Source organism: Pelodiscus sinensis, chromosome 1, assembly GCF_049634645.1.
Source record: "Pelodiscus sinensis isolate JC-2024 chromosome 1, ASM4963464v1, whole genome shotgun sequence".
Lineage (NCBI taxonomy): Eukaryota > Metazoa > Chordata > Testudines > Trionychidae > Pelodiscus > Pelodiscus sinensis.
The window spans coordinates 330,994,058-331,014,991 of record NC_134711.1 but is presented as its reverse complement, the minus strand read 5'-3'; the positions used below and the strand labels follow the sequence as shown (position 1 = coordinate 331,014,991).

At 52.6% G+C, this 20,934-nt stretch overlaps 3 protein-coding genes across 3 annotated transcripts; 2 read left to right on the top strand and 1 right to left on the bottom strand.

The window, feature by feature from the left end:
- Positions 1-1,382: 1,382 nt before the first annotated feature.
- LOC102463410 (olfactory receptor 52B2-like) lies at positions 1,383-3,116 on the top strand. Its single transcript, XM_006128582.3, has one exon. The coding sequence runs from the start codon at positions 1,383-1,385 to the stop codon at positions 2,331-2,333; it is 951 nt and encodes a 316-aa protein (XP_006128644.3). The 3' UTR covers positions 2,334-3,116.
- Positions 3,117-12,825: 9,709 nt separating this feature from the next.
- Positions 12,826-14,987, top strand: LOC142827388 (olfactory receptor 52B2-like). The gene has a single exon (XM_075922760.1). It carries the CDS (start codon positions 12,826-12,828, stop codon positions 13,774-13,776), a length of 951 nt encoding a protein of 316 aa, XP_075778875.1. The 3' UTR covers positions 13,777-14,987.
- Positions 14,988-17,806: 2,819 nt separating this feature from the next.
- LOC102445564 (olfactory receptor 51I1-like) lies at positions 17,807-18,751 on the bottom strand. The gene has a single exon (XM_006122361.2). It carries the CDS (start codon positions 18,749-18,751, stop codon positions 17,807-17,809), a length of 945 nt encoding a protein of 314 aa, XP_006122423.2.
- Positions 18,752-20,934: the final 2,183 nt, after the last annotated feature.

The following is a 20,934-nucleotide window of genomic DNA, read 5'->3' as shown; positions in this document are numbered from 1 at the left end:
GTGACGGTTAAACAATCTCTTTTGCCCTTAAGTGCTAGCAGGGATCGGTAGGGAGTGGCCTAGATTACAAAAGAATAGGAAAGCAGAGGCCTGGGTCTTTTGGCCGGGCTGCACCTGAAGGAAGGAGCCGAAGACCCCAGGGTGGGGAGACAGCCTGGTTTGGAGGGGTGTGACGTAGTGGGGGTACTTGCTGGGCTGTGGTGACCCCTGCTGTCTGGAGCAAGACCCAGCAGGGAAAACCTCACTAGGCCAAGGTAGTGCCAAACTTGTTGAACCAGTGGCCAGACACCCCCCATGGAGAGGAACAAAGGAAGGTGGAATGCTGCCCTGACTGGGGGGCAGGGCTGGAAGGGAATTTAGTTAGTTCCTCACTGGAAGGCAGGGTATAAGGAGCTGGGGAGGGGGCTGGGACTCCCCTATCTCAAAGGGGGGGGGCACTGAGGCCTCTTAGCCCCAGTTCCTGTAACCAGATTACATCTGTGCTGCGCTGTGCTGGAGGAGCAATAAACCACCCTCAATTCCACTGGCTGGTGCAGTCTGTTTGTGCCATTTCGGGGTGCAGGAGACGGGGGACCCCCAACGCGCCGTCACAAGGGGCAGCTGGAAAAGAGGCTCTAGGGGGAGTTTGAGTAAGTTTGTGCTGAGGTTACAGTGGAGAATTAGCCAAGGGATTTTGTTATTTTTGGTTTGTAACCTACTTTGCTTGGCCTGTTCTCACTTATCACTAATTAAATCCTACTGCTCGTGCTTAAGAAAATCATTTTTATTTTCTATTAAACCCAATGTAAATAATTGTTCCCTATGGGGGCAACCAGTGTGCCCATCCCCCCTTCCACTGCTAAATGACTTAATTCTTTGGGGTCTGATCCCAGTTGGGAAGGGGTATCCCAGGGAGCTGGGCCCTACACTGCACTCTCCTTGCACCTGAAGAGGTTTAGTGTCTCTGCTGCTTCTCGGTGGGGGCAGGGACCTCAGTCTGGGGCGTTGGCTGGGGGAGACCAGGGAGCTGGCCCAGCAGGACCGGGCAGTGAGCAGCCCCAGAGAGCGGGAAGGTGAGAGGCAGGGGCCGTGTCAGCCCCTCAGGAGGCCTCCCCCGAGGGCTCGTCAGTGATACCCCCCCAGTCACAAGCTCATTTCAAGGGACCTGTCTCCATCAGCCCCCCAAACGTGCCATTTCAGGATAGAATTCCCCCTGGTGCAGAGTACAGGCCTGGAGAGCACTGCCCATTCCCCTTCCCCATGAGCCCTTGTGGTCCTGCAGAAGCGGAGGTTGGGGGGGAGGTGGGGAGATTTAAGTGTGAAATAGCCACGACCCCAACAAGCACTGACCTTGTCTCTGCTTCCAGCCAGGCCTGGCGCCCAAGCGGAGCCCTCAGCTCCCTATGGCCGCGCCCAACAGCACAACGTTCAGTCACCTCAGCTTCGTCCTGGTCGGCATCCCGGGCCTGGAGCCCTGGCACCCCTGGATCTCCATCCCCTTCGCGCTGATGTACACGGCGGCTGTTCTGGGGAACTGTGGTCTCCTCCTGCTCATCGCCACCCAGCGCAGGCTGCACGAGCCCATGTTCATTTTCCTCTCCATGCTGGCGGTGGCCGACGTACTGTTATCCACCTGCACCGTGCCCAACACGCTGGCCATCTTTTGGTTTGGACCCAAGGCCATTTCCTTCAGTGCCTGCCTCACCCAGGTGTTCTTTGTGCACTTTGTGTTTGTTGCTGAGTCAGGCGTCCTGCTGGCCATGGGGTTCGATCGGTACGTCGCCGTCTGCGACCCTCTGAGGTACACGACTGTCCTCACCAATGAGAAGATCGGGAAAATAGCCACGGCCATTGTCATCAGAAGCTTTTGTGTAATTGTCCCTTTTGTCTTTCTCCTCAAACGGCTGCCCTTCTGCGCCAGCAACATCATCCCACACTCCTACTGTGAGCACATCGGGGTGGCCAGACTGGCATGTGCAGACATAACCATAAATATCTGGTACGGCTTGGCAGTGCCAATTTTATCCGTTGTACTAGACGTTGTGTTTATTGCTGTGTCTTATGTGCTGATCCTCAGGGCTGTCTTCAAGCTGCCCACCAAAGACGCCCAGCGCAAAACTCTAAGCACCTGCGGTTCCCACGTCTGTATCATCCTCTTATTTTATGTCCCAGCCTTTTTCACTTTCTTTAGCCACCGCTTTGGTCAGAACATCCCTAAACACATTCACATCCTGCTGGCCGATCTCTACGTGCTCGTCCCCCCCATGCTGAACCCCATTGTTTACGGGATGAAAACCAAGCAGCTGCGGGAACAAGTGAGCTGTGTGTTGTCTCGGAAGGGGAATTGGTGCTAAATGGTGCTGAGTCCTGAGCCATCTGACTTACTAGCAGGCTTCTTTCACAATGCAAGAAGAGGGCCCCTCGGCACCGACACATGGACGTTACCACTCTAGGTCCCAGTTGAAAACAGATTTTTCAGCTCCTTGGATGTTTTGTTGTACGTCCAGGTGCACGGAACTACATGGGTCCTTCTTGAGAGAAGGCTGGGGGGCACTGGGAGAGCGCTGATAAAAGTCTCCACATGTTGTAAAGGTTCTTACCAAGAGGATGTTAATCTGCGGAACTCCTTGCTAGAGGATGTTGTGACAGCCAAGAATATAACAGAGTTCAAAACAGAGCTAGATACATTCATGGGGGTTAGGTCCATCAATGGCTATTAGGCAGGTTGGGCAGGAACGGTGTCCCCAGCCTCTGCCAGAAGATGCGAATGGGTGGCAGGGGATGGATCATTTGATGATTCCCTGTCCTGTTCATTCTCTCTGGGGTACCTGACACTGGCCACTGTCAGACTAGAGGACACTGGGCTAGGTGGCCCTTTGTTCTGACCCCGTGTGGCTGTTCCTGTGCATGGCCCAATTGTTCTCCTGGCCCAGTGAATGCAGGGCATGAAGCAAGGGGTCAATGGGGTCAGGGAGCTTGGGGGCAGCCCTTAGGAAAACCTTTCCATCGCTCAGAGTAGCTGACACCGATACGGGGCCCAGGGAGGCTGTGGAACCCCCGTCACTGGAGAGATGTGAGACCGGGCTGGGCTCAGGGCTGACGGGATCGGTTTCACTGGGCCTGCCTCAGCGCAGGGCTGGACGATACGACCCGGCGAGGCCCCTGGAGCCTGACGTCTCTCTGCAGCGCTGAGCACTGATCTGCTGAGGGGGCTGGGCCTGTTTCTTGCCCCTCGCCAGGGAAAGGAATCCCTTCTCCTTGCCCTGTCGCTAGGCGTCTTTCGGCCTCCCCGCCCAGCCCCTCTCCTGGGCTCGCCTCCCCTCACAGCTCAAAGACCAGGCCTCCGCATTGGGTTTGCTTTTACACGGCCAGTGTAGCTTGGACGCGCTCACATGCACCATTCAAAGCCTGTGCACGAGGAGCTGTACAGCTGTGTTGCTCTGGGTCATAGGACAGCAAATAAAAACCCTGTTTCCTCAAAGCTTCTCGAAACTATTTCAGTTGCAGAAGGACCGAATTGTCCCAGCCGACCCAGGGGAGTGCGCCCAGCGCGGGGTGGGCCGGCGGGAGATCCTAGTCCTGCACTACAAGAGGTTGCTATTCTCGCCTGTGCCCGTGCGCACTGGTGCAGAGCGTCCGACCCAAAGCCTGGCCCCAGGCATTGCCAAGCTGTGAAGTGGCACCTGCTTTATCAGTGGCTCCTTCCAACCCTGCAGGCCCCCAGCAACCGCAGACCAGCACAGTCGCACAATAAAACCAAGTTCACAACATGGCAGCCGGGCTCTCACGTCCCTTTGCTCTCACATCCCACTGAGATACGGGCGATGCCCCATCCTGAGAATATCCCCAGGGGTCTGGCAGACACGGCTCCGGGAGGCTGCCGGAAAACGTAATTCTCAGAAAGTCTGGAAGGTTCCACGACATTCGACAAGGCCCAGAACACTCTGGGGGGTGAGCGAAAAATGGACCCACCTCCGGGGGGCCTGAAACATTTTCCCCCAGCGCTCCATGCTCCCGGTGGTTGTTAATAACACAGCCCAGTGCCCCCCATGCCTGGCACCCAGCCAGGCCCCTGGGTCTCCTGGTCCTACATTCATATTCCCCCCACCTGCTGCCCCTCAGCCGGATCGCAGGCGGAGATTCCTCATCCCCGGCTGGGCTGGGCCGGGTGCAGGAGGGGGGAGGAATTCGGGACTCTGGGCCTGACTCTCTGACTATCCCAGGTGGCCTCAGGCCAGTAGCTTCTAGTCCCTACTAGGGGCTGCCTTGATTTTGGGGGCCCAACCGTAGGCACCGAAGTTTGAAAATTGGTTCTAAATGTCGGTCCCTGCAGCCCCACCCCAGAGCAGCAAACGCCTCGTGGAATGAGGTGTACAGATAGTTCGGAACAACTACGTAGTTCGAACTATCTAGCCCATGTCGCGTGTAGCCGCGCTGCACGGGGTTCGAACAAGCCGGCTTTTAAAAATGGCGGATCCGGCTTTATGCTAATGAAGCCCGGGAAATTCAAATCCCGGGCTTCATTAGCATGTTCGGTATGCATACATTACCCCGCTAGTTCGAACTAGCGGGGTAGTGTAGACATACCCTAAGATCCTGGAAAAAATTTTGAAGGAGAAAGTAGTTAGAGACATTGAGGCTAATGGCAATTGGGACAAATTACAACATGGTTTTACAAAAGGTAGATCATGCCAAACCAACCTGATCTCCTTTTTTGAGAAAGTAACAGATTTTTTAGATAAAGGAAATGCAGTAGATCTAATCTACCTCGACTTTAGTAAGGCATTTGATATAGTACCACATGGGGAATTATTGGTTAAATTGGAAAAGATAGGGATTAATATGAAAGTTGAGAGGTGGATAAGCAACTGGTTAAAGGGGAGACTACAGTGGGTCATACTGAAAGGTGAACTGTCAGGTTGGAGGAAGGTTACTAGCGGAGTTCCTCAGGGATCAGTTTTGGGGCCAATTTTATTTAATCTTTTTGTTGCTGATCTTGGCACCAAAAGTGGAAGGGTGTGTCTAGACTACATGCCTCCTTCGACGGAGGCATGTAGATTAGCCAGATCGGAAGAGGGAAATGAAGCCGCGATTAAAATAATCGCGGCTTCATTTAAATTTAAATGGCTGCCCCGATCTGCCGATCAGCTGTTTGTCGGCAGATCGGGGGAGTCTGGACGCGATGCCCCGACAAAGAAGCCTTTCTTCATCGACACAGGTAAACCTGGTTTCACGAGGCTTACCTGTGTCGATGAAGAAAGGCTTCTTTGTCGGGGCATCGCGTCCAGACTCCCCCGATCTGCCGACAAACAGCTGATCGGCAGATCGGGGCAGCCATTTAAATTTAAATGAAGCCGCGATTATTTTAATCGCGGCTTCATTTCCCTCTTCCGATCTGGCTAATCTACATGCCTCCGTCGAAGGAGGCATGTAGTCTAGACACACCCGAAGTGTCCTAATAAAATTTGCAGATGACACAAAGTTGGGAGCTATTGCCAATTCAGAAAAGGATCGGGATATCATACAGGATGATCTTGTAAACTGGAGTGATAGCAATAGGATGAAATTTAATAGTGAGAAGTGTAAGGTTCTGCATTTAGGGATTACTAACAAGAATTTTAGTTATAAGCTGGGGACACATCAGTTGGAAGTAACGGAGGAGGAGAAGGACCTCGGAGTCCTGGTTGATTATAGAATGACTATGAGCCGCCATTGTGACATGGCCGTGAAAAAGGCTAATACGGTCTTGAGATGTATTTGGCGAGGTGTTTCCAGTAGGGATAAGGAGGTGTTAGTGCCATTATACAAGGCATTGGTGAGACCCCATTTGGAATACTGTGTGCAGTTCTGGTCTCCCATGTTTAAGAAGGATGAATTCAAACTGGAACAGGTACAAAGCAGGGCCACTAGGATGATCCGAGGAATGGAAAACCTGTCTTATGAAAGGAGACTCAAGGAGCTTGGCTTGTTTACTTTAACCAAAAGAAGGCTGAGGGGAGACATGATTGCACTCTTTAAATATATTAGAGGGATAAGTACCAGGGAGGGAGAGGAATTATTTCAGTTTAATACCAATGTGGACACAAGAACAAATGGATATAAGCTGGCTAGTAGGAAGTTTAGACTTGAGATTAGACGAAGGTTTCTAACCATTAGAGGAGTGAAGTTCTGGAACGGCCTTCCAAGGGAAGTAGTGGGGGCAAAAGATCTATCTGGTTTCAAGATTAAACTAGATGGGTTTATGAAGGGGATGGTTTGAGATAACATGATCTTGGTAACTAATTGACCATTCATTATCAGTGGGAAATAGGTCAATGGAGGGATGATAGGAGATACTATAGAGAACCTTCTGGGTGTCTGGCTGGTGAGTCTTGCCCACATGCTCAGGGTTTAGCTGATCGCCATATTTGGGGTCGGGAAGGAATTTTCCTCCAGGGTAGATTGGCAGAGGCCCTGGAGGTTTTTCACCTTCCTCTGTAGCATGGGGCGCAGATCACAGCTGGAGGATTCTCTGCATCTTGGGGTCTTCAAAGTATTTGAAGGCTTCAATATCTGAGATCTAGGTGAGAGGATTATTCTAGGAGGGGTGGGTGAGATTTTGTGGCCTGCACTGTGCAGGGGGTCGGACTAGATGATCATAATGGTACCTTACAGTCTATGAGTCTATGAGATAGGGCTGGATCCCCATTCTATTGGGCATTGAGCAAACAAGCCCCAAAAGGGTCCCCAGAGCAAAACGAGAATCAATTTACTGGTCACAGCCATGACGGGCCAGTCCCGGTTCACAGATACTGGAATCCACAGTCCCTGCTCAAAACTCCCATTGACTTTGATTTCCCATCATAGGAGACAAAAGGAAAGCTCTAAAAAGAGGAGATAATGGAGTCGGTGGCAGGCCACTGGCCACGCAGGGTTTTAATTGTTCAGCTGTTTTATCACTCAGCTGCGTCTCTGCTGGAGCTGGAGGGGGAATTTCCAGCCGCGTTTCTGTTCCTAGACGCCAGGAACATCACTCCCGTAAACACACAAATCCCCTGATCCCAGCCTGCCCCTGCCTGCGGCTGAGCTGGAAACTGCTCTGTGCCCAGGGCTCCCTGCTGGCTCCGACCCCGCTGGGACTCCCAGGCAGGCAGGATAAATGTCCCTGCCTCCGAGCCCCGGCCAGTGCGGTTCCTGCCCCTGCAGCTCCCCACCTGGATCCCAGGCAGAGACTCCTCATCCCCGGCTGGGGCAGGAGCCCGGTGAGTGTTTGGGGGGGGGGGGAAGGTTCCCTCACGTGTCATCAGTGGGACCTGAGCTCGCCAAGGACCCAGTCCAGGGGAACCCCCCACGGCCCCTGGTGTCCCTGGGAGCAGAGGCAGGTCGGGGGGAGCAGGATGGTGCCCGCAGGGGAAGGAAAGGCAGGGGAAGCACAGAGCGGGCTGCCAGGGGCACAAGTCTTGGTTTCCCTGCCACAAAGCCCAGGGCAGAGCCGGGCAGAGGCACCAGCATTTCCTACCCTGAGCCCCCAGTGACTCCGCTACGAAATGCGAATGAACGTCCGGGACACAGACACGGGGGCAGGGCTGGAGATGGCAGAGAGGGCGGGTGCATGGACAGACGGGCAGGGACAGATGGAAGCTCTGTAGTTACTCAGCAACCAGCAAAATGCAGCTCCCGCTAACGGGAGTTTCCAGCCTGGGTCAGAGCAGGGTCCGGTTTGACCAGCCTGCCCCCTGCAACTGGCAGCTGCACCAGAGGATCCAGGGAATATAGGAACAGAACAGCCAGACTGGGACAGACCAAAGGTCAGCCAGCCCAGTGTCCTGTCTGCCCACAGTGGCCAGTGCCAGATACCCTCAACTGATCCCTCTCCTGTCACCTATTTCCGGACAAACAGGGGCTAGGGACACCATTCCTACCTATCCAGCCTAATAGACATTGATGGACCTAACCTCCATGAATCTATGTAGCTATCTTTTAAGCCCTGTTAAAGTCCTAGTCTTCACAACATCCTTTGGCAAGGAGTTCCACAGGTTGACGGTGCGCTGAGAGATTGTTTTAAAAGTGCTGCCTATTCATTTCACATGGTGACCCCTAGTTTGTATATTGTGGGAATAAATAAATAACGGGAAGGGCAAGAAATTCCAGCCCGGGCAGATGTGGGACAACGTGACACTTCTTCCGGCATCGCCGTGAGCTGCAGTCGTCAGCCACCGATTGCACGGACAGGCGAGAGGTTTCTTCTCTCTTCCATACTCGTGTACTCAGCATTTTCATAATTATTAATGGCTGGTGATTAGCACAGGGCTGCAGCCACGCTCCGCCCGGCAATGCCCAATTCCTACTGGGGAGAGGCTGAATTTCATTTGCTGCGGCCACACACGCTGCGGTGAGTCCTGGCCTAAGACCGGTGACTGTCCAGCACATGCAGGGAGATCGTATCATGGGGGAGACCACTGCTGGGGTTCTGGTCCCAGCTCTGGTGCCCTCAGCGGCAGGAGGCCGTTGAACTGACGAGGGGTCCGTAGAAGAGACTGGAGAACCGGCCTTCTGGGGACAGACTGGAGGCTCTCACTCGGCTGAGTGGCACTAAGAGGGGGACGGGGTGACGTGAGCGCAGCGTCTCTGTGCCCACGGGGGGAGCAGACGTTTGCTAAGAGAGCTCCTCAGTCCCGCAGGGAAATCAAGCACTTCCCCTGTCCACTACACTTTACAAACTCAGGTAGATAGCAAAGGTGTTGGCCAGTGGACCAGGAGAACCAATCCAAATAGAGGGTTGAAATGTGAATTGGATCTAGGTTCCCTGCCTGCTTTCTTTGGGGGGGAGTGAAAAACTAGTCATTGAGAGAGACAGAATGATTTAAGCCCAGGCAGGATTACCAGGCCTCCAAGGAATTTGGGGTATGGGGGAAATCTCGTTCCCCTGGGGTACAGAGCCCCCAGCAGGGTCCGAGGCCGGAGGTCAAATCAAATCAGTCAGGCAGGAGAGAAATCTAGAAGGGAAAACTTTATGATGCATGCATGCAGGCTGACAGCAGAGCCATCGCAGTCAGCCCTGAGTTACAGGTTTTTTGATCCTTTATACCAGGGGAGTCCAAACTTTTTTCAAAGAGGGCCAGATTTGATGAAGTGAACATGCGTGAGGGCCGACCATTTTGCCTGACATTCTTCGAACCATTAAAATTAAATGCAAATTAACTATTTTATGCAAAGTTTATTGCAAACGGCATACTTTTCATTTTGTCACATGGATGACAAATCTAAACCGGTGTTAAATCACTCTGCCTTTCATATCTGAAGGCCAGATGAAAAAAAATCCAGGAAGCTGAAATATATGTCAGGAACATTGTAAAGTACGTTACATATTATTGGTAATAAAGGTTGTCTGTCAACTTTTAAGTTCAAAAAATATGAACAGGAACATATCACCAAGTATACATGTTATGTCCAAATATATTTATTACTGATTTAGACCAACTGACATTAACTGAGATTTTACAATGTATTCATCTCAATACATATGGATTCGTTGGGGGCCATAAAAGATAGATATTGCCAAATTACCTGTGGGGCCGTATTAAACCGGAACACGGGCCGCAATTGGCCCGCGGGCCGGACTTTGGACATGCCTGCTTTATACAGAATGCTTAGACAGTTCAGTTGTGGATTGTTTTTCTTTAACATATCAAAGTCTCAGCAGAAGCACTCTGAGACTTCTGTTCACCCCAGGAGTGCTAGAAGTAAGTTTTACAGAACAAAGCCATATGAGAACTTGAGTGGAGAAGTTTACAAGGCAAACTGTGACAAAGATAAGGGTTTACATGACAAATTGTGACAGACTAGGAGTATCCATGAACTTGAGATAGGCATTGTAAGGGTCTTTGATTAGAGTTAATTTGATTTCACTCTGATACAAGGAGAAAGGTCTGGAAAACATAACCCTTACAGCAGTTTTCTTTTAGAGAGTTTTGATTTCCTGCACAGTCGCCCCTTTAGACACAATTGGAGTTATTTGATTTTTCTCCCACAGGGGCATGAGAGTGAACTGAACAAAGAGAAATTTAGAAATAAAGTGAAAAGTGAATCTAGTTGTGTTCAGGTTAATTTTTTTTTTAATGTTGCAGTTTGGTTTGAAGTGCTCTGTGTGAATCTCTGCCTCCCCTCCCCATTTACCATCTAACATTGTGACCAGAGACTTTTCTCTGTGGGTATGTCTACACTACAGAGTCTTGTAGGAAAAACAGCCATTTTTCCGACAAAACTTGAGGAACATCCATACTGCAATCGCATTCTTCTGCAAGAAAATTGAAAGAACAGAGGGGTTTTTCCGACATCGTTAATCCTCATTCTGTGAGGAGGGGAAGCCTTTTTGTGAAAGATCTCTTTCGGAAAAAGGCATGTGTGGACGGGGAAGAGGGAGATCTTTCGGAAGAAGAGGAAAAAACACAGGTGCCCTGGCATTCCGGTCATGGCCATCACAGCTTACATTCGAGAGAGCATCCATTCAGTCTGGACGCTCTCTTTCGAAAAAGCAGATCGCTTTTTTAATGCGCTTTTTCAATGTGGACACGCTCTTTCAGATGTTTTTTCGGAAGATGTCTTCTGAAAGAAGCCTGCAGTCTAGACATAGTCCGAGTTTTAATGTGTTTGTCTTAGTTGCTCTGTAACATCTAGCGACCAAATTTGTTTTCTCAAGTTTATCTTTTGTTTTCTAATAAAAAAAAAAACTTTTTCTAAGTGTCACGTTACTGGAATTTGAGGGAAGCAGCCAGATCACGGCTGCACCCATAGGTGGGGGTGCTGGCCCCAACAAGGGTCTAAAAGGGAGCCATGTGGGGTATTGAATGAGAGCTTATTGTTTGCTGATCCTGTGTACGCTATTTATGTGAGTGTATAATGTCTGTGTGTGTAGGTCTGTCTGTGTATCTGCAGGTCTCCGACTGACAGGTCAGCTACTGGAGCCTGCAGCTTGTTTTCCTCTTTTCTTTTTTCAAGCTCTTTTAAGGCAAAAGAACTCGGGGTATCCGTGGGGGTGGGTTCAAGTGTTCACCCCTGATTTTTTAAGGATAAATATCACTGGATGGTGGCAGCATATCCCCAAAATCTGTGTGTTGTGATTTGGGGGGGAAGTTTTTGTAACCAGTGCCTGGAGAGGCAAAGGTGGGTTTTTTTCTTTTCTTTTTGAGCTTTGCAGGCCTTCACCTTCTACACTCGGAGTCCCGGAGCAGGGAACAGCCCTGACAAACAGGGAGTCAGGTGTGATGGTCCCAGGAGTGATTTCTGGCTTTCGAATCTGTGACTCTGGGAGTCACCCTCTCTGATGTGACCAGATGTGGAGCGGTCGGTGTATTTGCTTGCTCCGCTGTCTACTGTTGTGTTCAGCATCGCTCAGTGGGGAAGTACAGAGAAGGAAAAGAGCTGGGAGAAGATGGTTTCCAGAGGTCGCACAGCTGAACTCCGCCTGTCAGTGTGTTTCTGCGTCTAGTCCTAGAGAGTTATCCGCCCGGCCAGTCTTGCTTTGTAGCTTGTTCCCTTGGGTTTGCGGGTGTTCACGTCTGCGCTCCCTGACGGGTCACTGTCCCAGGGTACGGTTCTGATGGTTGCCGCTATAAATGCAGCTCTTGGACTCAGTTTGCAGTACAGCAAAGAAAGCCCTGCGATGGACGCCCCTCTATGCTTTATGAAATCGAGGGATGGACATGAATTTATGTGACTCAAAGGTGCTTTGAGCGAATTCTTTCGTGCAAACCACCAATTTTCATGTCACAATCCGCTGGGTCTGTTTCCCTTCCTTCGATACGTGTGTCAATGGTGTGCATAAAATTAGACATGCGGAGAGGGGAATACTCAGTGGGGATCAAATGTGTAGACATGGAGGGGGTTATCTTCAAAGTCTTGATGAGTGACGGTTAAACAATCTCTTTTGCCCTTAAGTCCTAGCAGGGATTGGTAGGGAGTGGCCTAGATTACAAAAGAATAGGAAAGCAGAGGCCTGGGTCTTTTGGCTGGGCTGCATTTGAAGGAAGGAGACGAAGACCCCAGCGTGGGGAGACAGCCTGGTTTGGAGGGGCAGCTGGAAAAGAGGCTCTAGGGGGAGTTTGAGTAAGTTTGTGCTGAGGTTTCAGTGGAGAATTAGCCAAGAGATTTTGTTATTTTTGGTTTGTAACCTACTTTGCTCGGCCTGTTCTCACTTATTACTAATTAAATCCTACTGCTCGTGCTTAAGAAAATCATTTTTATTTTCTATTAAACCCAATGTAAATAATTGTTCCCTATGGGGGCAACCAGTGTGCCCATCCCCCCGTTCCACTGCTAAAGGACTTAATTCTCCGGGGTCCGATCCCAGTTGGGGAGGGGTATCCCAGGATGCTGGGCCCTACACTGCACTCTCCTTGCACCTGAAGAGGTTCAGTGTCTCTGCTGCTTCTCGGTGGGGGCAGGGACCTCAGTCTGGGGCGTTGGCTGGGGGAGACCAGGGAGCTGGCCCAGCAGGACCGGGTTGTGAGGAGCCCCAGAGAGCGGGAAGGTGAGAGGCAGGGGCCGTGTCAGCCCCCCAGGAGGCCCCCCGAGGGCTCATCAGTGATACCCCCCCAGTCACAAGCTCATTTCAAGGGCCCCGTCTCTGGCTATTTCTATTAGCCCCCCAAACATGCCTGTTTCAGGATGGAATTCCCCCCGTGCGGAGCACAGGCCTGGAGAGCACTGCCCATCCCCCTTCCCCTTGAGCCCTTGTGGCCCTGCAGAAGCGGAGGTGGGGGAGGAGGTGGGGGGATTTAAGTGTGAAATAGCCACGACCCCAGCAGGCACTGACCTTGTCTCTGATTCCAGCCGGGCCCGGCGCCCAAGCGGAGCCCTCAGCTCCCCATGGCCGCGCCCAACAGCACAACGTTCAGTCACCTCAGCTTCATCCTGGTCGGCATCCCGGACCTGGAGCCCTGGCACCCCTGGATCTCCATCCCCTTCGCGCTGATGTACACGGCGGCTGTTCTGGGGAACTGTGGTCTCCTCCTGCTCATCGCCACCCAGCGCAGGCTGCACGAGCCCATGTTCATCTTCCTCTCCATGCTGGCGGTGGCCGACGTACTGTTATCCACCACCACAGTGCCCAACACGCTGGCCATCTTCTGGTTTGGACCCAAGGCCATTTCCTTCAGTGCCTGCCTCACCCAGGTGTTCTTTGTGCACTTTCTGTTTGTTGCTGAGTCAGGCGTCCTGCTGGCCATGGGGTTCGATCGGTACGTCGCCGTCTGCGACCCCCTGAGGTACACGACTGTCCTCACCAATGAGAATATCGGGAAAATAGCCACGGCCATTGTCATCAGAGGCTTTTGTGAAATTGTCCCTTTTGTCTTTCTCCTCAAACGGCTGCCCTTCTGCGCCAGCAACATCATCCCCCACTCCTACTGTGACCACATCTCGGTGGCCAGACTGGCGTGTGCGGACATAACCATAAATAGCTGGTATGGCATCGCAGTGCCTTTGTTAACCCTTATACTTGACACTGTGTTTATCGCTGTGTCTTATGTGCTGATCCTCAGGGCTGTCTTCAAGCTGCCCACCAAAGACGCCCAGCGCAAAACTCTCGGCACCTGCGGCTCCCACGTCTGTATCATCCTCTTATTTTACATCCCAGCCTTTTTCACTCGCCTAAGCCACCGCTTTGGTCAGAACATTCCTAAACACATTCACATCCTGCTGGCCAATCTCTACATGCTCGTCCCCCCCACACTGAACCCCGTTGTTTACGGGATGAAAACCAAGCAGCTGCGGGAACAAGTGAGCTGTGTGTTGTCTCGGACGGGGAATTGGTGCTAAATGGTGCCTAGTCCTGAGCCATCTGACTTACTAGCAGGCTTCTTCCACATTGCAAGAAGAGGGCCCCTCGGCACCGACACATGGACGTTACCACTCTAACTCCCAGTTGCAAAACAGACTTTTTCAGCTCCTTGGATGTTTTGTTGTACGTCCAGGTGTATGGAACTACATGGGCCCTTCTTGATAGAAGACTGGGGGGCACTGGGAGAGCGCTGATAAAAGTCTCCACATGTTGTAAAGGTTCTTACCAAGAGGATGTTGATCTGTGGAACTCCTTGCTAGAGGATGTTGTGACAGCCAAGAATATAACAGAGTTCAAAAAAGAGCTAGATACATTCATGGGGGTTAGGTCCATCAATGGCTATTAGGCAGGCTGGGCAGGAACAGTGTCCCCAGCCTCTACCAGAAGATGCGAATGGGTGACAGGGGATGGATCATTTGATGATTCCCTGTCCTGTTCGTTCCCTCTGGGGTACCTGACACTGGCAGCTGTCAGACTAGAGGACACCGGGATAGGTGGCCCTTTGTTCTGAGCCAGTGTGGTCGAGGGAGGCTGTGGAACCCCCGTCACTGGAGAGATGTGAGATGTGGCTGGGCTCAGGGCTGACGGGATCGGTTTCACTGGCCCTGCCTCAGCGCCGGGGCTGGACGATACGACCCGGCGAGGCCCCTGGAGCCTGATGTCTCTCTGCAGCGCTGAGCACTGATCTGCTGAGGGGGCCGGGCCTGTTTCTTGCCCCTCGCCAGGGAAAGGAATCCCTTCTCCTTGCCCTGTCGCTAGGCGCCCTCCGGCCTCCCCGCCCAGCCCCTCTCCTGGGCTCGCCTCCCCTCACAGCTCAAAGGCCAGGCCTCCGCGTTGGGTTTGCTTTCATTGGCCAGTGGAGCCATTGGGGGCAGGGTGAGACAGGGGAGCCCCTCCCCCGCCAGGGATGCGCAGGCCAATGGTATAAACATCCCCTCGTCTCCACCCCGGTCAATGTGACCAGGCCCAACCCCTGAGCAAATGGCACCCGGGCAAGCAGCATCTTCGGTGACCCCCCTTTGGAATTCCTTCTTTGTATTGCCCCTGTAGCCTGTCTCGTGCTTGGACGCGCTCACATGCACCATTCAAAGCCTGTGCACGAGGAGCTGTACAGCTGTGTTGCTCTGGGTCATAGGACAGCAAATAAAAACCCTGTTTCCTCAAAGCTTCTCAAAACTATTTCAGTTGCAGAAGGACCGAATTGTCCCAGCAGACCCAGGGAAGTGCACCCAGCGCGGGGTGGGCCGGCGGGAGATCCTAGTCCTGCACTGCAAGAGGTTGCTATTCTCGCCTGTGCCCGTGCGCACTGGTGCAGAGCGTCAGACCCAAAGCCTGGCCCCAGGCATTGCCAAGCTGTGAAGTGGCACCTGCTTTATCAGTGGCTCCTTCCAACCCTGCAGGCCCCCAGCACCCGCAGACCAGCACAGTCGCACAATAAAACCAAGTTCACAACATGGCAGCCGGGCTCTCACACTCTGAGAATACCCCCGGGGGCCTGGCAGACACGGTTCCGGGAGGCTGCCAGAAAACGTAATTCTCAGAAAGTCTGGAAGGTTCCACGGCATTCGACAAGGCCCAGAACACTCTGGGGGGTGAGCGAGAAATGGACCCACCTCCGGGGGCCTGAAACATTTTCCCCCCAATACTCCATGCTCCCTCTCGTTGTTAATAACACAGCCCAGTGCCCCTCACGCCTGGCACCCAGCCAGGCCCCTGGGTCTCCTGGTCCTACATTCATATTCCCCCCACCCGCTGCCCCTCAGCCGGATCGCAGGCAGAGATTCCTCATCCCCGGCTGGGCTGGGCCGGATGCAGGAGGGGGGAGGAATTCGGGACTCTGGGCCTGACTCTCTGACTCCCCCAGGTGACATCAGGCCAGATTGATTTTGGGGGCCCAACCGTAGGCACCGAAGTTTCAAAATTGGTTCTAAATGTTGGTCCCACCTGCCCCACCCCAGAGCAGCAAACCTTCCCCCAGCCCAGACAGCTAAGGCGGGAGGCATGGCCGCCTGGCGCACGGGGGCCCAGCACCGCTCCGGTTTGGCCCCACTGTCCCTGGGCAGATGGAGACAGGGGAGCAGCTGGCCCAAGCAGAGGGGGCAGGGCTGTGACCCCCCCCCGTGCTTCTTTCAAACAGCGTGTTCACACAGGAGAACACACGTGTGTCTCCATAGCTACCGCTGACCCCTAGCATGCTGCCCCCTCCGGGGACGGGCGGGGCGAGGGCAGGGTGCTGTGACCCGCGCTCTGGGCAGGGGATCCTGGCTCTGCCGAGGTGACCGGCAAAGCTGCTAGTGACGTCGCTAGTGCCAGGAATTCCTCCCCCGGCGCGCTGTGAATCCCCCTCATCCCCCCTCCCCGGGGCTGCTTTTCCCTTTCAAAAACAACTTTCCCAGAACCCCCAGAGCCCCGAGGCACCGCAGAGACCGACACCGATCCCCACGTTGTGTCACGCGCCGTGGTGGGAACCCCCTGCCGCCGCTGAGACCCTCCTGAGTGGCCCCCTCACCCGGCGAAGGCAGGGCCCTTTCCATCTTCCTCACCGGACACTGAACAGACCAAAGGCCCCCGTGGCCGCTGCCCATCGCAGACCCCAGGGGAACGTTCCCCCGGTCGGTGTCCCTGGCACGGAGGAGTCGCCCATCCGGCTCCCCACCCCCCTTTCCTCCAGGCGCATTATCCCACACATGGAATGGAATGTGGATCAATGCAACGTAATGCACATTGGAAATATAACCCCCCTGTGCGAACAATGTGATGGGGATTCATTTGGCTACAACTACTCATGGGAGAGATCTCGGAGTCACTGTGGAGCGTTCTCTGAAAGCCTCCACCCAGGCTGTGTCTAGACGACTGGGCTTTTCCTACTGCTTCTACTGACTAAAATCTCTTTTATTTTGTATCAAACCCAGTGTAAATAATAGTTACCTGGGGGGGGCAACCAGTGTGCACATTCCCCCTTCCATTGTTAACGGGGGCTCACCCTTATCCAGTTCTTCAGGGTCTGATCCTATTTGGGGAGGGGTGTCCCAGGGAGCTGGGCCCTACACTGCACTCGCCTTGGACCTGAAGAGGTTCCGTGTCTGTGCTGCTTCTCGGTGGGGGCAGGGACCTCAACTCGGGGCCTTGGTCGAGGGAGACCAGGGAGCTGGCCCAGCAGGACCGGGTGGGGAGGAGCCCTGGAAAATGGGAAGGAGAATGGCAGTGGCCGTGTTGCAATTTGTGCGGGAATCTTCTTGCCGCCCACAGGACCAGCCCTGTGGCTTTTGGTTCCATCAATAAAATATCAAGGGAGCCAAGCAGAACACAAGGAGGGGTCCTCGGTGTCTGGTTAGCTGCAGCAAAAGCTTTAACATCCCCCCACCACCACACACACCCAGATGTGGGTCTACATCAGTGTTTCCTAAATTTTTTAAGACTGAGGAACATGAAGCAATATTTTTTTTTTATGAGGAATACCAAGGATTTTTTTCGACGAAAAAAAAGCGGGGGGGGGGGGAGCTTCAAGGGGACAGTTATTGAGGAAAAAAAAGTCACCTGTCCCTTTAAGAGTGGCCATTTTTAATTCTGTAGTTCTCCGCGGCACACCTCCGACTGCCTTGCGGAACACAGTTTATGAAACACCGGTATAGATTAAACTCACAGTTTAATGAACCAAGTACATTTCCCGGCATAACGACCACCCCTGTGTCCACTTTGGCCTCCAAAGAAATTAACAAGGTCGCTCATTCAGATTACTTCTCTGGTAGAGCGAGGGGAACCAAGCACTGGGGAGATGGGGTGTCCTCTAAGAGAGGTGGAGATGGGTTGTCCTCTAAGAGAGGTACACAAAGAGCTTGAGGGGTGAGCAGGAAGGATGCCCGGAGGCTTTGCTGGCCACGCAGGGTTTTAATTGTTCAGCTGTATTATCACTAGAGCGTTTGGAATGTTTTCTGGAAAGATCTAACCTTCATCCAACAGGGCACTGAAACCTCGTTCAAAACATTGTATCGGACAGGATTCTCTAGGTCACATGAAGTTTCCAGAGAAAACTCGGAAGATCCCCTTGCGAATCTCCTTTGTTTTCACACTGTAAACAATGGGGTTTAACACAGGAGGGACCAAGAGGTAGATATAGGGCGTAAGAATATGCACCAGTCTAGGGACATTTTTCCCAAACCTGTGCAAAACGGAGACACCGAGTGTGGGGACATAGAAGAGTAGGACGGCACAGATGTGGGAGATGCAGGTGTTCAGGGCCGTGAGGCGCTGCTTCTGGGATGCAACATTTAAAACAGTCTTCAGAATCTTAATGTAAGAGAGGATGATGAACAGCGAGTCCAAGCCGTATGTGACAACAATGGCAAACAATCCATAGATGTTATTGACGGTGGTGTCTGCACATGCCAACCTCATCATGTCTGGGTGCAAGCAGTAGGCATGGGAGAGGACGTTGCTTTTGCAGATTGGCAGACGTTTAATCAGAAAGGGGAAAGGGAAGTTTATACCGGTACCTTTCATCACAGCGGCCAGCCCGATTCTTACGATCCTGGGGTGGGTCAGGATGGCCGCGTAGCGCAGCGGGTTACAGATGGCCACCAAGCGATCGAACGCCATGGCCACTAAAATCCCCGACTCCATGAAGGAAAAGAAATGAATGAAAAACATCTGGGCCAGGCAGGCGTGGAAAGCGATGTCTGTGGATTGGAAGCAGAAGGTGCCGAGCACGGTGGGCAGTGTTGACAGAGACATCCCGAGGTCACTGACTGCCAACATGCAAAGGAACAGATACATGGGCTGGTGGAGACGCCGGTCTGCCCAGACAATGCAGAGAACAAGGCAATTCCCCACCACGGCAGTGACGTATAACACAACGAAGGGGACGGCGATCCAGTGGTAAGCCGCCTCCTGGCCTGGAAATCCAGTCAGCTGGAACGTCGCAGGGTGGAAGCTGGTGCTATTGAAACCCACCATGCTGAGCAGTCGCTGTCCCGGCCAGCTCCCAACCCCTGTGTCAATGCAAAACGAACCTGTGAGTTCCCCTGGGACCAGGGCACCGGGAAGGGACCTGCAGTTCCGCACTGACTTGCCAAATCCTAATACAGAAGAGCCCTCTCCTGCCAGCATGGGGCTGCTCTCACCAGGGAAATTGGTGCGGACTTGTTCAGAATGGAGCCGGAGAAGCGAGTTTCTTAGAGTTCGGGTTCTACCCTCCTTCGTTGAAAGGGAGGCGGGAGATTCTGCCCCTCCCGCTCTGCTGCCCACAGCTGAGGAACGTGCTTCGGAAAAGTGTCAAACAGGAGACCCGAGCCAGAGCGAGCCCAGCGGCCCTGCCGGTGACACACCCCCATGTTGGAAGCACATTTCAGCTACTTCAGATTTTGGAGCTGGGGAGTGGGGGGACAACCTGTGCATGGCAGGATGCAGCGGGGGGAAGAGGGTGAGAGCATGAGGGGAACGGACCGAGGGCAGAGGCTTCAGCAGTGTTACTGAGCATGTTCAGCACACGCCAAGCATCAAAGGGGAGGGGGGAACAACCCCATCCACCCTGCCCCCACCCACACACCATCGCTAGCCAGGGCCTACTAACGCACTGGAAATCTCTACTTTTTTGGCAGAAAACTTAGCAGTGAGCTGACAGGAGCACTGTGTCTAATCCCTATATAAAAGAAAGAAAATACAATCAATATTAGACCCACTCAGCTCCAACACTCACGTATTCGGACACCTTGTGGCAAGTCACTTATGGGACACTGTTAAACTTAACATGGTAGGTTGTGTCTACGTTATCACCCCTTTCCGGAAAAGGGATGCTAATGTAGACTTCGGAATTGCAAATTCCGCAGGGGATTTAAATATCCCCCGCGGCATTTGCATTTACATCGCTGCCGCTTTTTTCGGGCTTCGGGATAAGCCGGAGAAAAGTGGCAGTCTAGACGTGATTCTCCGGAAAATAAGCCCTTTTCCGGAGGATCTCTTATTCTTACTTATTTAAATCCCCCACAGAATTTGCAATTCCGAAGTCTACATTAGCATCCCTTTTCCGGAAAGGGGTGCCAATGTAGACACAGCCGTAATGTCTAGTCTTAGGATCATAGAACCATAGAGTTGGAAGAGACCTCAGAAGGTCAAGTCCAGCCCCCTGCTCTAGGCAGGACCAATCCCAACTAAATCAACCCGGCCAGGGCTTTGTCAAGCCGAGACTTAAACACCTCTAGGGATGGAGACTCCACTACTTCCCTAGGGAACCCATTCCAGTGCTTCACCACCGTCCTAGTGAAATAGTTTCTCCTAATATCCAACCTGGACCTCTCCCACCGCAACTTGAGACCATTGCTCCTTGTTCTGCCATCTGTCACTACTGAGAACAGCCTCTCTCCAGCCTCTTTGGAGCCTCCCTTCAGGAAGTTGAAGGCTGCTATCAAATCCCCCCCTCACTCTTTGCTTTTGCAGACTAAACAGACCCAAGTCCCTCAGCCTCTCCTCATAGGTCATATGCTCCAGCCCTCTAATCATTTTGGTTGCCCTCCGCTGGACCCTCTCCAATGCGTCCACATCCTTTTTGTAGTGGGGGGCCCAGAACTGGACACAATTCTCCAAATGTGGCCTCACCAAAGCCGAATAAAGGGGAATAATCACTTCTCTGGATCTGCAGGCAATGCTCCTCTTAATGCAACCTAATATGCCATTAGCCTTCTTGGCTACAAGGGCAACTGTCTTACTTTGTTACTAACTCTGTATAGAGAAAAAGACCCCTACCTGGGCTCTGTGTCAGCTCTGGAAGGGGCGTGGGGTCCAGTGGGGTACAGCAGAGGACAGATACATTTCAGTTCTATATAAGAATATCGGCTCGGCCAGGTTGGTTAGACCAAAGGTCCTTCTAGCCCTGGATCCCGTCTGCCAACACTGGCCAATGCAAGGTGCTTCAGAAGGAATAAACTGAAGAGGCAACCATCATGCTCCATCCCCAATCAGCTATTTTGTTTGTGCGAGATCTTCTCCCTATAAATGTAATTGGGCCAGCTTCTTGTGAAGGAGTAAATAACATTTCTTTATTCTATTTTTCCACGCCATTCATGATCTTCTACTCCTCTAACATATTCCCCACCTTTTAGTCATTTGTTTTCCAAGCTAAAAAGTCTCAGTCTTGTGATGGT

Bases quoted from the DNA above. Each gene is read 5' to 3' on its own strand.
- LOC102463410 (XM_006128582.3), top strand. From the start codon at position 1,383: ATGGCCGCGCCCAACAGCACAACGTTCAGTCACCTCAGCTTCGTCCTG.
- LOC142827388 (XM_075922760.1), top strand. From the start codon at position 12,826: ATGGCCGCGCCCAACAGCACAACGTTCAGTCACCTCAGCTTCATCCTG.
- LOC102445564 (XM_006122361.2), bottom strand. From the start codon at position 18,751: ATGGTGGGTTTCAATAGCACCAGCTTCCACCCTGCGACGTTCCAGCTG.